This window comes from Lithobates pipiens, unplaced genomic scaffold (assembly GCF_037356315.1).
Source record: "Lithobates pipiens isolate NorthernLeopardFrog02 unplaced genomic scaffold, aLitPip1_a1.2 Scaffold_30, whole genome shotgun sequence".
In the NCBI taxonomy this organism is placed as follows: Eukaryota; Metazoa; Chordata; class Amphibia; order Anura; family Ranidae; genus Lithobates; species Lithobates pipiens.
Window position 1 is genome coordinate 112,426,375 of NW_027507791.1, and position 12,606 is coordinate 112,438,980.

At 42.9% G+C, this 12,606-nt stretch overlaps 1 protein-coding gene across 7 annotated transcripts in view; it reads right to left on the reverse strand.

Annotated features, from left to right (window-relative positions):
* Window positions 1–12,606, reverse strand: part of CDIN1 (CDAN1 interacting nuclease 1) — a 620,876-nt gene that overhangs the window by 314,448 nt on the left and 293,822 nt on the right. For all 7 annotated transcript variants that reach the window (XM_077464766.1, XM_077464764.1, XM_077464765.1 and 4 more), the window contains 2 exons: window positions 3,034–3,113; window positions 1,195–1,244 (listed from right to left, as the gene is read on the reverse strand). In XM_077464766.1, the coding sequence (XP_077320892.1) occupies window positions 1,195–1,244; window positions 3,034–3,113 (130 nt within the window). The remainder of the gene's footprint in view (window positions 1–1,194; window positions 1,245–3,033; window positions 3,114–12,606) is intronic.

The following is a 12,606-nucleotide window of genomic DNA, read 5'->3' on the forward strand; positions in this document are numbered from 1 at the left end:
CAGAGATAGGGCTCAGGTAAGTATTAGGGGGGCTGATGCACACTGAAGGTTTTTTATCTTAATGCATAGAATTCATTAACCACTTGAGGTCCGGGCCATAGCCGAATGACGGCTACACCTCAATTTCCGGGAGGCCGTCTTGGACATCCTCCCCTGTACACGCTCCCTGCGCATGCCCTGAGGGCACGCGGGGAGTGCGCTGTGATCACAGAGTCACTGAGACTCGGGTGATCACCGATCCGAGTAAGGGGCCGCTCCCGGACCATTACTATGTGATCAGCTGTCAGCCAATGACAGCTGATCACATAATGTAAACAAAAGCTCGGCAATCGTTTTTTTTTCTCCTCGCGCTGTCAGCGTGAGGAGAAAAAAAAGCTGATCACCGGCTTAAGTTAAAGGGACATCGGTCCTGAAGATTAAGGAACACAGGCACCTTATCTGTGCCAATCAGTACCCCCTTAAAGTGCCACCTGTTATTGCCACCTGCCAGCGCCCACCAGTGCCACCTATCAATGCCCACAAGTGCCACCTATCAATGCTCACCAGTGCCACCTATCAATGCTCACCAGTGGTGCCAATCGGTGCCACCTATCAGTGTAAGCAATCAGTGCCCATTATTGCCACCCATCAGTGCCCATCACTGCCTCATCAGGGTACATCAATGAAGGAGAAAAATTACCTGCTTGCAAATTTTATGACAAAATCTAAAAAAAAAAAAAAAATGTTTTTTTAAAATTCTGCATTTTTCAATTTTTTTTTTAACAAAAAATAAAAACCGCAGAGGTGATCAAATACCACCAAAAGAAAGCTCTATTTGGGTACAGTGTTGTATGACTGCGCAATTGTCATTCAAAGTGTGTCAGCGCTGAAAGCTGAAAATTGGTCTGGACAGGAGGGGGGTTTAAGTACCCAGTAAGCAAGTGGTTAAGATAAAAAAAAAAAAATCTTTGCCTTTAGAATCACTTTAATTTAGATATAACTTCCCAGTGGGTCTGAAAGCCAAGTTGGGGGTTTTCTTTAGCTTTAACACAGAGTATTTCCCAACACTCTACATTTGAATAGCCTTGTATGGAGATATTTCAAAGAGCCATGAGCCTACTGAGTATATAGAACAATACCATGCCACAATACCATGCCACATATATGTTTTGTTAATTCAGGAATGAGGTTGGATGGCTACATCTTAAAGGATACTGTTTGATGCAATCCACTAAAGGTCCATTACAACAGTCATTGATAATGCACTAAAAACAAAACAAAATGATTGGATTAGTAGCAAAAACAAATACTGATTAAGGACATCACATGATTTACATATTCTTAATTAGTAAAAGAGCTTTAAAACAAGCCAACCCTGACATGTTTAGCTGCATGTACTGTGAAGTTATTCACCCTCAATTCCTCAAAGATCACAACAGAGGCTCTAAAGTTAGATTTCAGTTATTTTTTAGCAGCTTGGAAGGTTCTGCTGTGCGTTTACATTAGCAGGAGGCATTTTCCACAATGCCTACTTCTACAGAGGTGAATAAGTCCTTTTTTTTTTTTTTTACAGCAGACTGACCATGAAAAATCGACAGTTGGCTTTATTACCAGGCATCCCCCAAAAAATGGAATAAAAAAAAAAACGTTATAAAGAATGTAATAAGGGCCAGGTTAATTTTTATGAAAAGGTGAACCCTTTAAGCAAAATAATTGTACCATTAGTGGATCATCTCATTCAAAATTTACATTTTAATTAACCTCCCTGGCAGCAATCTGAGTGTGGCTCGGGGGGGAATTTTCATTACCAAAAGCGATAACCCTGAGCCACACTCAGGATTGCATCGCAGGATCCAGGCAAAGTTACTTACCTTGTACCCAGGATCCTGCGATGCTCCCTCGCTGTGTCCGTGGGCCGTGTCTTCCGCCCGATGTATTACTGTACCGGGCTCCGTTCCGCGCGAGCGTCGTGACGCACGGGGAGGAGCCCGGTGGCAAATTAAAAAAAGTGAAACATACAGTACACTGTAATCTGTAAGATTACATTACTGTATCCAAATCATTTCACCTCCCTTGTGTTCCAAGTGCTTTGTCCAGTGCCCAGCATGCACTTTTATATTATATATACTGTGCTTTCTGCCTGGAAACTTGAGATTGTACATTGCAAACAAAAAGCACCCCTTTATGTCAAAAGTGGTTTTAGATGAGCTAGAAAACAGCGAGTAAATTAGAACACTTGCAGAATTGTGCAATAGTGGGGAAATGTGTCATCGAACACTGAAAGGGACGACAGCGACAATTAATCTTACTGCCAGGGAGGTTAAGGTAAAATCTAGTCAATGATGGCATTTGCTAGCTTCTTTTACCCTTTGGGACTCTAGTTGGAAGATCTCTCTGTCAGAGTTTCTGGCCCTGTTCTCACTTGTGGTTTTTCCAGGGTTCCCACATGATAAAGTAAATAAAAAATTCTAGCAGGATTAGTTGGACTACCTTGTAATAGTCACAGCATGTTTATAGGCCTGTGGCCTCAAGCATAGAGATTGTCACTATGCCACACTGTCTCACATTTTCTAACTCTTTGGTATAATCGGTTGCCTCAATGGCTAATATGTATCTACAATTAGTGCAGTTCTGCTGGGTGGGGATTGGATGCTGCATATCTTTTAATATACAACAGAGGCTAAGCAATCTTACTCACTATCCGATGAGAAAGGGAAGAAATATACAATATGTATGTTTTATATAAAAAGAACAAATCCAAACTATCTATAGTATATGAAATAAACTGCATAATCTTAACCTGAAGCACCAGACATCACAGCTAAGCAGCACTGAACATTAAATATCCCAAGGGAAAGAGCCCTCTACGTGACATGATAAACAGGATCACACGCAGTTATTGCCGACACAAAATGCAGCAATTAAAAATAGGAAACATTCCTGGGGCAAGTTATCTAGTGACATTTAGGATGCTTTGTAATCTCAGTTATTGTACAGCAATCATAATTAGAGAGTGAAGGAGCTTCTCTCCTTGGCACAGTGTTGGGTTATTACCTGTTGTACCTGGTTGGCGAGGACAGCATCTGGGATTAAGGATGGATCACGTAGCATGCTATTCAAGACAGGCTTTGTGGCTGAAAGAAAACAGAATATGTAAACACAAAATGTTTGTTGGTATGCTGTAACTTACTCATACATACTTTAATTAGACTGAAAAGGGTTGGGAATTAAAAATAATCTATGCAACTAGGGTACAAAGCTACAGGTAACCAACAGGTACAGAACTTTAAATCAATTATCATAAGGAAACACTTTAGTTAATTAAGACCCCTTTCACACTGGGGCGTTTTTCAGGCGTTTTTCAAGCGCTTTAGCGTTAAAAAAAGCGCCTGTAAAGCGCTTGAAAGAAGCCTCATCTGCAGTCCCAATGTGAAATGTCAGCGCCCGAAAAATGCTCGTAAAGCGCCGCTTAAACTAGCAGCGCTTTACCAGCGTTTTTTGAGCGTTAATGGGGCGCTTTTAACCCCTGCTAGTGGCCAAATAAAGGGTTAAAAGTGCCCACAAAACGCTGCTGCCAGTAGCGTTTTTCAGGCGTTTTTCGGGCGTTTTACAAGCGCTTCCCATTGATTTCAATGGGAAGAGGCGTTTTAGGACCGTTGTATTCACCGCTCCAAAAGCGCTGCAAAGAAGCTGCTTGCAGGACTTTTTTGGACGCTCTGCCAGCGCAGCGCCTCAGTGTGAAAGCACTTGGGCTTTTACATTGGGATTGCAGTTGCAGCTTCTTTCAGGCGCTTTTTTTAACGCTAAAGCGCCTGAAAAACGCCCCAGTGTGAAAGGGATCTTGGTGTGAAAGCACTCGGGCTTTTACATTGGGATTGCAGTTGCAGCTTCTTTCAGGCGCTTTTTTTAACGCTAAAGCGCATGAAAAACGCCTGAAAAACGCCCCAGTGTGAAAGGGGTGTAGAGATGACATGTTAGTGTATGCGACTTTTGTTTAGTAGTGATCAGAGATGTGGAAACTTCTCTAGGACATCTTGATAAAGTCTGCAGGAGTCGCCATTTGGATAGTGTTTGGGTTCCCCTTTTCAATGGGGGTTTGGCACGACTGGCCATGGTCACATGAATTTTCCATCTCTACAGAGCTGAAGTAAGAAGGGAGAGTTTCTGATCTGGGCACAGTGAATGGCCTAAAGAGTGCTTCTGTGGTTGCAACTGCTGATAATGTAAGACTGCTATATGAATTGTGAAACTAATAAGGAACTAATGTTTTGTTCCCCTAAAAAGAAACTTTCAAACAAATGTTTATATTTAACAAGCTGCAGCTGTGGGAACGCAAAATATCCAAAATAAAAGATGACCCATCTGAAGGTAGTACGGGCAACTACAAGTGAAATGGGTTGACAAAGGATAAAGAGAGACTAAGTGTGAAGAGATGGTTGAGATCTGAAAAGATTGAGTCTACCAGATCTGATGGCCTGCTAAAGAGAATGTCCTCCCCAAGAAGCCTTTGTAGAGGAAGAGAGATGAGTTGTCATTTGCTATCGACCTGGGCAGGCACCAGTGGATTAGTGACAACCCCATAGTCCACTGAGGTCCTGTTCATTGACAGATAAAGTACTCTGGGTACAGGAAGAATGTGATGTCCTTCTGCGGCTGTAATTGGTTACTAATGGAGACCATCCAGAAAACTGGTGAAAGACCTTGCTCTGCCTTAGCAAGGTTTCTCTTGTGTAGATATCCACTCATCCCCCAAAAATCATGTTTCAGGTACCTTTAGCTTTCTTGACTCATGAGGCCCTAAAACAAACTAAAAGGCACTGATGTCTGGATGATACAGCATCTGTGGAATTGGTTTTATCAACATTGACCATCTATAAACAAAACATGTATATTAAACCAATCATTTGTAAGACTAGGCAATAATGAAATTATATTTTGACCTACAGTGCTTCCTGACATGTACAGTTACACAACTATTATTTATACTGGGCAACCTCTGCCATTTACTTCTTTTCCAGACAGTGTTATCCTAGAAAAGCATGTAAGCTGCAAAAAACCTTTACAGATTTGATAAATACAGGTGAGAACTAAATCAGCTTGGACAAATATGTGTAATTTAGTGAGGATTTGCTGTGTGAAAAATGGCATGCTGATGGAATTGCAATAAATGGATGTAATAGTAATTATAGACAACACACACAACTTAAATTGCAAGAATACGACCTTTGACCCTAGTACATAAAAGTACTAGAGTCAAGAGACTGGGATCTAGTGTGACCTCTTTTTTTTGCAACCTCTTAGGAATAGGCAAACGTACATTCTACTTAAGCCTTGAACAAGACTTGTTTTCTGATTTCCTAAGATAATCACCAATTCACTTTTGTAAACATGTTCAGAGGCATCAAAGTCACCTCCCAAGAGGCAAAAAGGCCATCGCTGTTTTTCTAAAGACAGGCCAGTGTGCTTGATTATTTATTACAAGGGCAACTGGAGGAAACACAGCACACATGGAAAAATGATAACATGTTGAACAATTTAAATAACAATGTACTTAACGCATGCAACCTCTTTATCCCAAAGATGAATCTTTTTCTATATAATTTATACCAATTCCTTTGCAAAAGAAAATGATACTCATTTATCTCAAGTAGAGAACTTCCATTAGAAAGTTGGTAAAGTCTAACTTTGCTTTAACAAAGAAAGCTTGGGGATTTATTACCCATGGCACACAGAGGCAACTACTATTATCTCAGACAGATTTACTAAGGAGCCAGCATATATACAGTGCCTTGAAATTTCCCACGTTTTGTCATGTTACAACCAAAAATGTAAATGTATTTTATTGGGATTTTATGTGATAGGCCAATACAAAATGGCACATAATTGTGAAGTAGAAGAAAAATGATAAATAGTTTTTTTTTTTTTTTTACAAATAGATATGTGAAAAGTGTGGCATGCATTTGTATTCAGCCCCCCCTGAGTCAATATTTTGTAGATTCACCTCTTGCTGCAATTACAGCTGCAAGTCTTTTTGGGGATGTCTCTACCAGCTTTGCACATCTAGAGAGTGAAATTTTTGCCCATTCTTCTTTGCAAAATAGCTCAAGCTCTGTCAGATTGGATGGAGAGCGTCTGTGAACAGCAATTTTCAAGTTTTGCCACAGATTCTCAAATGGATTTACGTCTGGACTTTGACTGGGCCATTCTAACACATGAATATGCTTTGATCTAAACTATTCCATTGTAGCTCTGGTTGTATATTTAGGGTCACTGTCCTGCTGGAAGGTGAAACTCCACCCTAGTCTCAAGTCGTTTGCAGACTCTAAAAGGTTTTATTCAAAGACTGCTGTGTTTGGCTTCATCCATCTTCCCATCAACTCTGACCAGCTTTCCTCTCTCTGCTGAAGAAAAGCATCCCCACAACATGATGCTGCCCCCACCATGTTTCACGGTGGGAATGGTGTGTACAGGGTGATGTGCAGTGTTAGTTTTCCGCCACACATAGCATTTTGCTTTTGGGCCAAAAATCTGAATACTTTCTTCTACATGTTTGTTGTGTCCCCCACGTGGCTTCTCGCAAACTGCAAATGGAACTTCGTATGGCTTTCTTTCAACATTGGCTTTTTTCTTGACACTCTTCCATAAAGGCCAGATTTGTAGAGTGCACAACTAATAGTTGTCCTGTGGACAGATTCTCCCACCTGAGCTGTGTAACCTAACTCTGCTTTAAACTTCTTCACAACTTTATCCCTGACCTGTCTGGTGTGTTCCTTGGTCTTCATGGTGCGGTTTTGTTCACTAAGGTTCTCTAACAAACCTCAGAGGGCTTCACAAAACAGCTGTATTTATACTTATATTAACCACTTGAGGACCGCCGTATTGCCAATGTACGTCAACACAATGGCACAGGCAGGCAAAATCACGTAAATGTACGTGAATGCCTTCTAGCGGGTGGGGGGTCCGATCGGACCCCCTCCCGCTAGATACGGCGGTCCCTTTCGGTGCCGGAGCGATCGGCGATGAGGGGATGGCCGTTGGTTTCCGCCCATCCCCTCTCGATCGCTCCTGGCCAGTGATGAACTTCCTCCCCTGTGAAAATGTAAACACAGGAGGAGGAAGTGATGTCACACTCCTCGTGGCGGTCTTTTTGAACCGGACAGCGAGGAGTGAAGACATTCAAGTAAGTGCACCAACAGTCCACTGACACATAGGTACACACAGGCACACATTTCACCCCAGTCACCCCCCGATCGGCCCCCCGCCCCCCCCCAGTCACAGTGTCACTAATACAGTGTTCATTTATTTATTGATCACTACATTTAGTATCAGTTGTGACTGTAAAAAGTGTCAGGGCAGCTAGTGTTAGGCCCCTTTAGGTCCAGGGTAGCCCCCTACCCCCCCCTAATAAAGGTTTAACCCCTTGATTGCCCTCCCAGTTAACCCTTTCACCCTCTTTTACCAGTGTCACTAAGCGATCGTTTTTCTGATCGCTGCAATAGTGTCACTGGTCCCGCTAGGAAGCTAGTTTTTTTTTTAGGTTCAACGCCAGGTTTTTATACCGTTAGGTACCCCGATATATAACCTAATAAAGGTTTTAACCCTTTGATTGCCCCTAGAGTTAACCCTTTCACCAGCGATCGCTGCATAAGTGTCACTGGTGACGCTGGTTAGCCAGTTAGTTATTTAGTTATTTAGGTTCCCCGTCAGCTTTTTATAAAGCTTCAGGTACCCCCATATAAATACCCAATAAAGGTTTTAACCCCTGATCACCCGGCGGGTGATATAAATTTGGTTTTAGGGTCAGAAAGGGTCTGCGTCGCCCCAGGCAGTGCTAGGTTAGTGCCAGCACCGCTAACACACACGCGCAAAGCATACACCTCCCTTAGTGGTATAGTATCCGAACAGATCAATATCTGATCTGATCAGATCTATACTAGCGTGCCCAGCAATTTAGGGTTCTAAAAAAACGCATTGTTAGCGGGATCAGCCCAGATACCTGCTAGCACCTGCGTTTTGCCCCTCTGCCCAGCCCAGCCCAGCCCAGCCCACCCAAGTGCAGTATCGATCGATCACTGTCACTTACAAAACACAACACACATAACTGCAGCGTTCGCAGAGTCAGGCCTGATCCCTGCGATCGCTAACAGTTTTTTTTGGTAGCGTTTTATACAGTCGCTGACAGGCTAGGTGCTTTTTTACCTGTGAGTCTCACTACTGTAAACCTAAATTTAGAGCCCAAAATGGCAAAGCGAAGGTACACTAGTGAAGAGGCCTACACGTTTCTGAGCATGACAGATAGTGAAGAGGAAGACACTGATCTGTCAGATTCAGGCTCAGAATACGAACCTGTAGAGGACAGCGCCTCCATGTCAGATAGCTCTGACGACGAAGAAGAGGTCCCTGCTATTGTCAGGCGTACCCGACCCCGATTTTCTGATGTTGTTGAGGTGCAGGAACCGCAAGTCCCTCGTATGGAGTATAGAGCCAGTACTAGCGCCGCTCATCCTTTTGGTGAACTGGCAAGCACCAGCGGCCTAGTACACCCTGGACGTACATCCAGCACTGCAGTATCACGTGGTGACGTAGCGAGTCCCATAAGTGCAGTTCAAGCTGGCGAGGTGGCAAGCACAAGTAGTGTCCCGCTGCCACCAAGAAGAAGACAAAGACAGGCCCGTCGTACCCATAGTGCCCTTCCTGCAGAATTCGCCAATCCTGATTGGGTGCCCACCACTTCTGGAGAACCCGTACTTCCCCCATTCACTGCCCAACCCGGTATTCAGGTGGATACAGATGATTTTACGCCACTCGATTTTTATTCTCTGTATCTCACGGAAGATCTCTATAGATCTATTGTGGACCAAACCAATTTATATGCTGGTCAACGCATCGCCTTTAATCCCCAGTTGCCGTCTCTTGCCAGAGATTGGAAACCAGTTACGGTTTCCGAATTTAAGACGTTTTTGGGCCTTTCCCTCAACATGGGCACACATAAATTTATGCGGATGCGGGCTTATTGGTCCACGCATCCGGCTGACCACATGCCCGTGTTCTCTAACTCCATGTCCAGGAAACGATACGAGCAGATCTTGCGGTTCTTGCACTTCAGTGACAATGAACTTTGTCGTCCACGTGGAGACCCTGAATACGATCGGCTCTACAAAATTCGGCCCCTCATAAACCACTTCAACCAACGTTTTGCAGACTTGTTTACTCCCCAAAAAGTTGTCTGCGTTGATGAGTCCCTGGTTATGTTTACTGGTCGCTTGTCATTCAAACAGTACATTCCCAACAAGCGTACCAGATACGGGGTCAAGCTCTATAAGTGCTGTGACAGGGCCACAGGCTATGCATGGAGCTTTATGGTTTATGAGGGTAAAGATAGTTACGTAGAGCCGGAGAACTGCCCTGATTACATAGGACACCCGTTCTTATTGTCCACGCTGTCCTGGCAATCCTGGTCTTTGTCAGGGTGAGTGTTTTGAACGCTACCACACACTAGTGAAGTATTAGCGTAGGGTACAGCATTTCACAGGCTAGGCACACTTACACAGGGTCTCCCAAAGATGCCATCGCATTTTGAGAGACCCGAACCGTTACAGTTACAGTTTACAGTTCAAAAAAAAGTGTATAAAAAAAAAAAAAAAAAGTAAAATAAAAAAACCAAAAAAATATAAAATATAAAAACCAAAAATAGTTGTCGTTTTATTGTTCTCTCTCTCTCTCTCTCTCTCTCTCTCCTCTCAAATTTTTTATACTTTACTGTTTACTGTGTTATTGTTAACCATTTTTCATGTTTTCAGGTACGCCATTCAGCTGCAGCGTGGATTTATTTATCTTGACAGCAACAGCGTTTGCTCCCACGATACATAAAGCCGCGACTCCAGTGCTGTAGGAGGTGATTTCACCACCACAGTTAAAAAAGAGCATATATGCCGAAGCATGGGGGCATAAGGGGTGGAGGAGCGATTTTGCTCCTAATGCCGCGTACATACGGTCAAAATTCCGACGGAGGGCTTGCCCGTGGAAAAGTTTGAACGTATGTACGCAGCATAACTTTTTTGCGGGAGGATGCCCCCATGCTTCGGCATATATATATTTTAGGCACAGGTTGTGTTAAAAAATGTTTTATTTTTTACTGTTTTTTTTGGCAATTGCTTTGCAGGTATGGTATGGTAAGGTTTTACTGGGATGTTACTTTGTTTTAACGTTAACCATAATTTGCTTAGCAGGTACGCCATTCAGCTGCAGCGCGGATTTATTTATCTTGACAGCAACAGCGTTTGCTCCCACGATACATAAAGCCGTGACTCCAGTGCTGTAGGCAGTGATTTCACCACCACAGTTAAAAAAGAGCATATATGCCGAAGCATGGGGGCATAAGGGGTGGAGGAGTGATTTTGCTCCTAATGCCGCGTACATACGGTCAAAATTCCGACGGAGGGCTTGCCCGTGGAAAAGTTTGAACGTATGTACGCAGCATAACTTTTTTGCGGGAGGATGCCCCCATGCTTCGGCATATATATATTTTAGGCACAGGTTGTGTTAAAAAATGTTTTATTTTTTACAGTTTTTTTTTGGCAATTGCTTTGCAGGTATGGTATGGTAAGGTTTTACTGGGATGTTACTTTGTTTTAACGTTAACCATAATTTGCTTAGCAGGTACGCCATTCAGCTGCAGCGCGGATTTATTTATCTTGACAGCAACAGCGTTTGCTCCCACGATACATAAAGCCGTGACTCCAGTGCTGTAGGCGGTGATTTCACCACCACAGTTAAAAAAGAGCATATATGCCGAAGCATGGGGGCATAAGGGGTGGAGGAGTGATTTTGCTCCTAATGCCGCGTACATACGGTCAAAATTCCGACAGGGGGCTTGCCCATGGAAAAGTTTGAACGTATGTATGCGGCATAACTTTTTTGCGGGAGGATGCCCCCATGCTTCGGCATATATAAATGGTGCATGTATGTCCATCATTAGAAGTGGGTGGATGAAGGGAGGTATCTAATGGTGGGCATACCCACCGATCAATCTCTTTTTTTTCGTTCAGACAACATGACTCTCAGTAAATAGCTTGGGGTGTCTACTTTCCAAAATGGGGTAATTTGGGGGGGTTTTGTGCTATTTTGGCATTTTATGGCCTTTGCACCCTTAGAAATCCTGAAGGTGGTGATTGGTTTTCGGGGTGCCGTACGCGACTAGACTCCCAAAAAGTCCCACACATGTGGTATCCCCATACTCGGGAGAAGTAGCTGAATATATTTTGGGGTGCAATTCCACATATAACCATGGCATGTGTGAGCAATATATCATTTAGTGACAACTTTTTGTACATTTTTTTTTTTTTTTTTTTTTTAGTCATTATTCAATCCCTTAGGACAAAAAAAATAAATATTCAATGGGCTCAACATACCCATCAGCAGTTTCCTTGGGGTGTCTACTTTCCAAAATGGGGTCATTTGGGGGGGGTTTTGTGCCATCTTGGCATTTTATGGCCGTCAAAACTGTGATAGGTAGTGATAGGTAGTGAGGAGTAAAATAAAAAAATTATGCCCTTAGAAATCCTGAAGGCGGTGCTTGGATTTCGGGGTCCCGTACGCGGCTAGGCTCCCAAAAAGTCCCACACATGTGGTATCCCTGTACTCAGGAGAAGCAGCAGAATGTATTTTGGGGTGTCATTTCACATATGCCCATAGCATGTGTGAGCAATATATCATTTAGTGACAACTTTGTGCAAAAAAAAAAAGTTTGTAATATTCCCGCAACTTGTGGCAAAATATAAAATATTCCATGGACTCAACATGCCTCTCAGTAAATAGCTTGGGGTGTCTACTTTCCAAAATGGGGTCATTTGGGGGGGTTTTGTGCCATCTTGGCATTTTATGGCCGTCAAAACTGTGATAGGTAGTGATAGGTAGTGAGGAGTAAAATAAAAAAATTATGCCCTTAGAAATCCTGAAGGCGGTGCTTGGATTTCGGGGTCCCGTACGCGGCTAGGCTCCCAAAAAGTCCCACACATGTGGTATCCCTGTACTCAGGAGAAGCAGCAGAATGTATTTTGGGGTGTCATTTCACATATGCCCATAGCATGTGTGAGCAATATATCATTTAGTGACAACTTTGTGCAAAAAAAAAAAAGTTTGTAATATTCCCGCAACTTGTGGCAAAATATAAAATATTCCATGGACTCAACATGCCTCTCAGTAAATAGCTTGGGGTGTCTACTTTCCAAAATGGGGTCATTTTGGGGGGTTTTGTGCTATTTTGGCTTTTTATGGCCTTCGAAACTGTGATAGGTAGTGAGGGGTGAAATCAAAAATTTGCACCCTTAGAAATCCTGAAGGTGGTGATTGGTTTTCGGGATGCCGTGCGCGACTATACTCCCAAAAAGTCCCACACATGTGGTATCCCCGTACTCGGGAGAAGTAGCGGAATATATTTTGGGGTGCAATTCCACATATAACCATGGCATGTGTGAGCAATATATCATTTAGTGACAACTTTTTGTACATTTTTTTTTTTTTTTAGTCATTATTCAATCCCTTAGGACAAAAAAAATAAATATTCAATGGGCTCAACATACCCATCAGCAGTTTCCTTGGGGTGTCTACTTTCCAAAATGGGGTCAT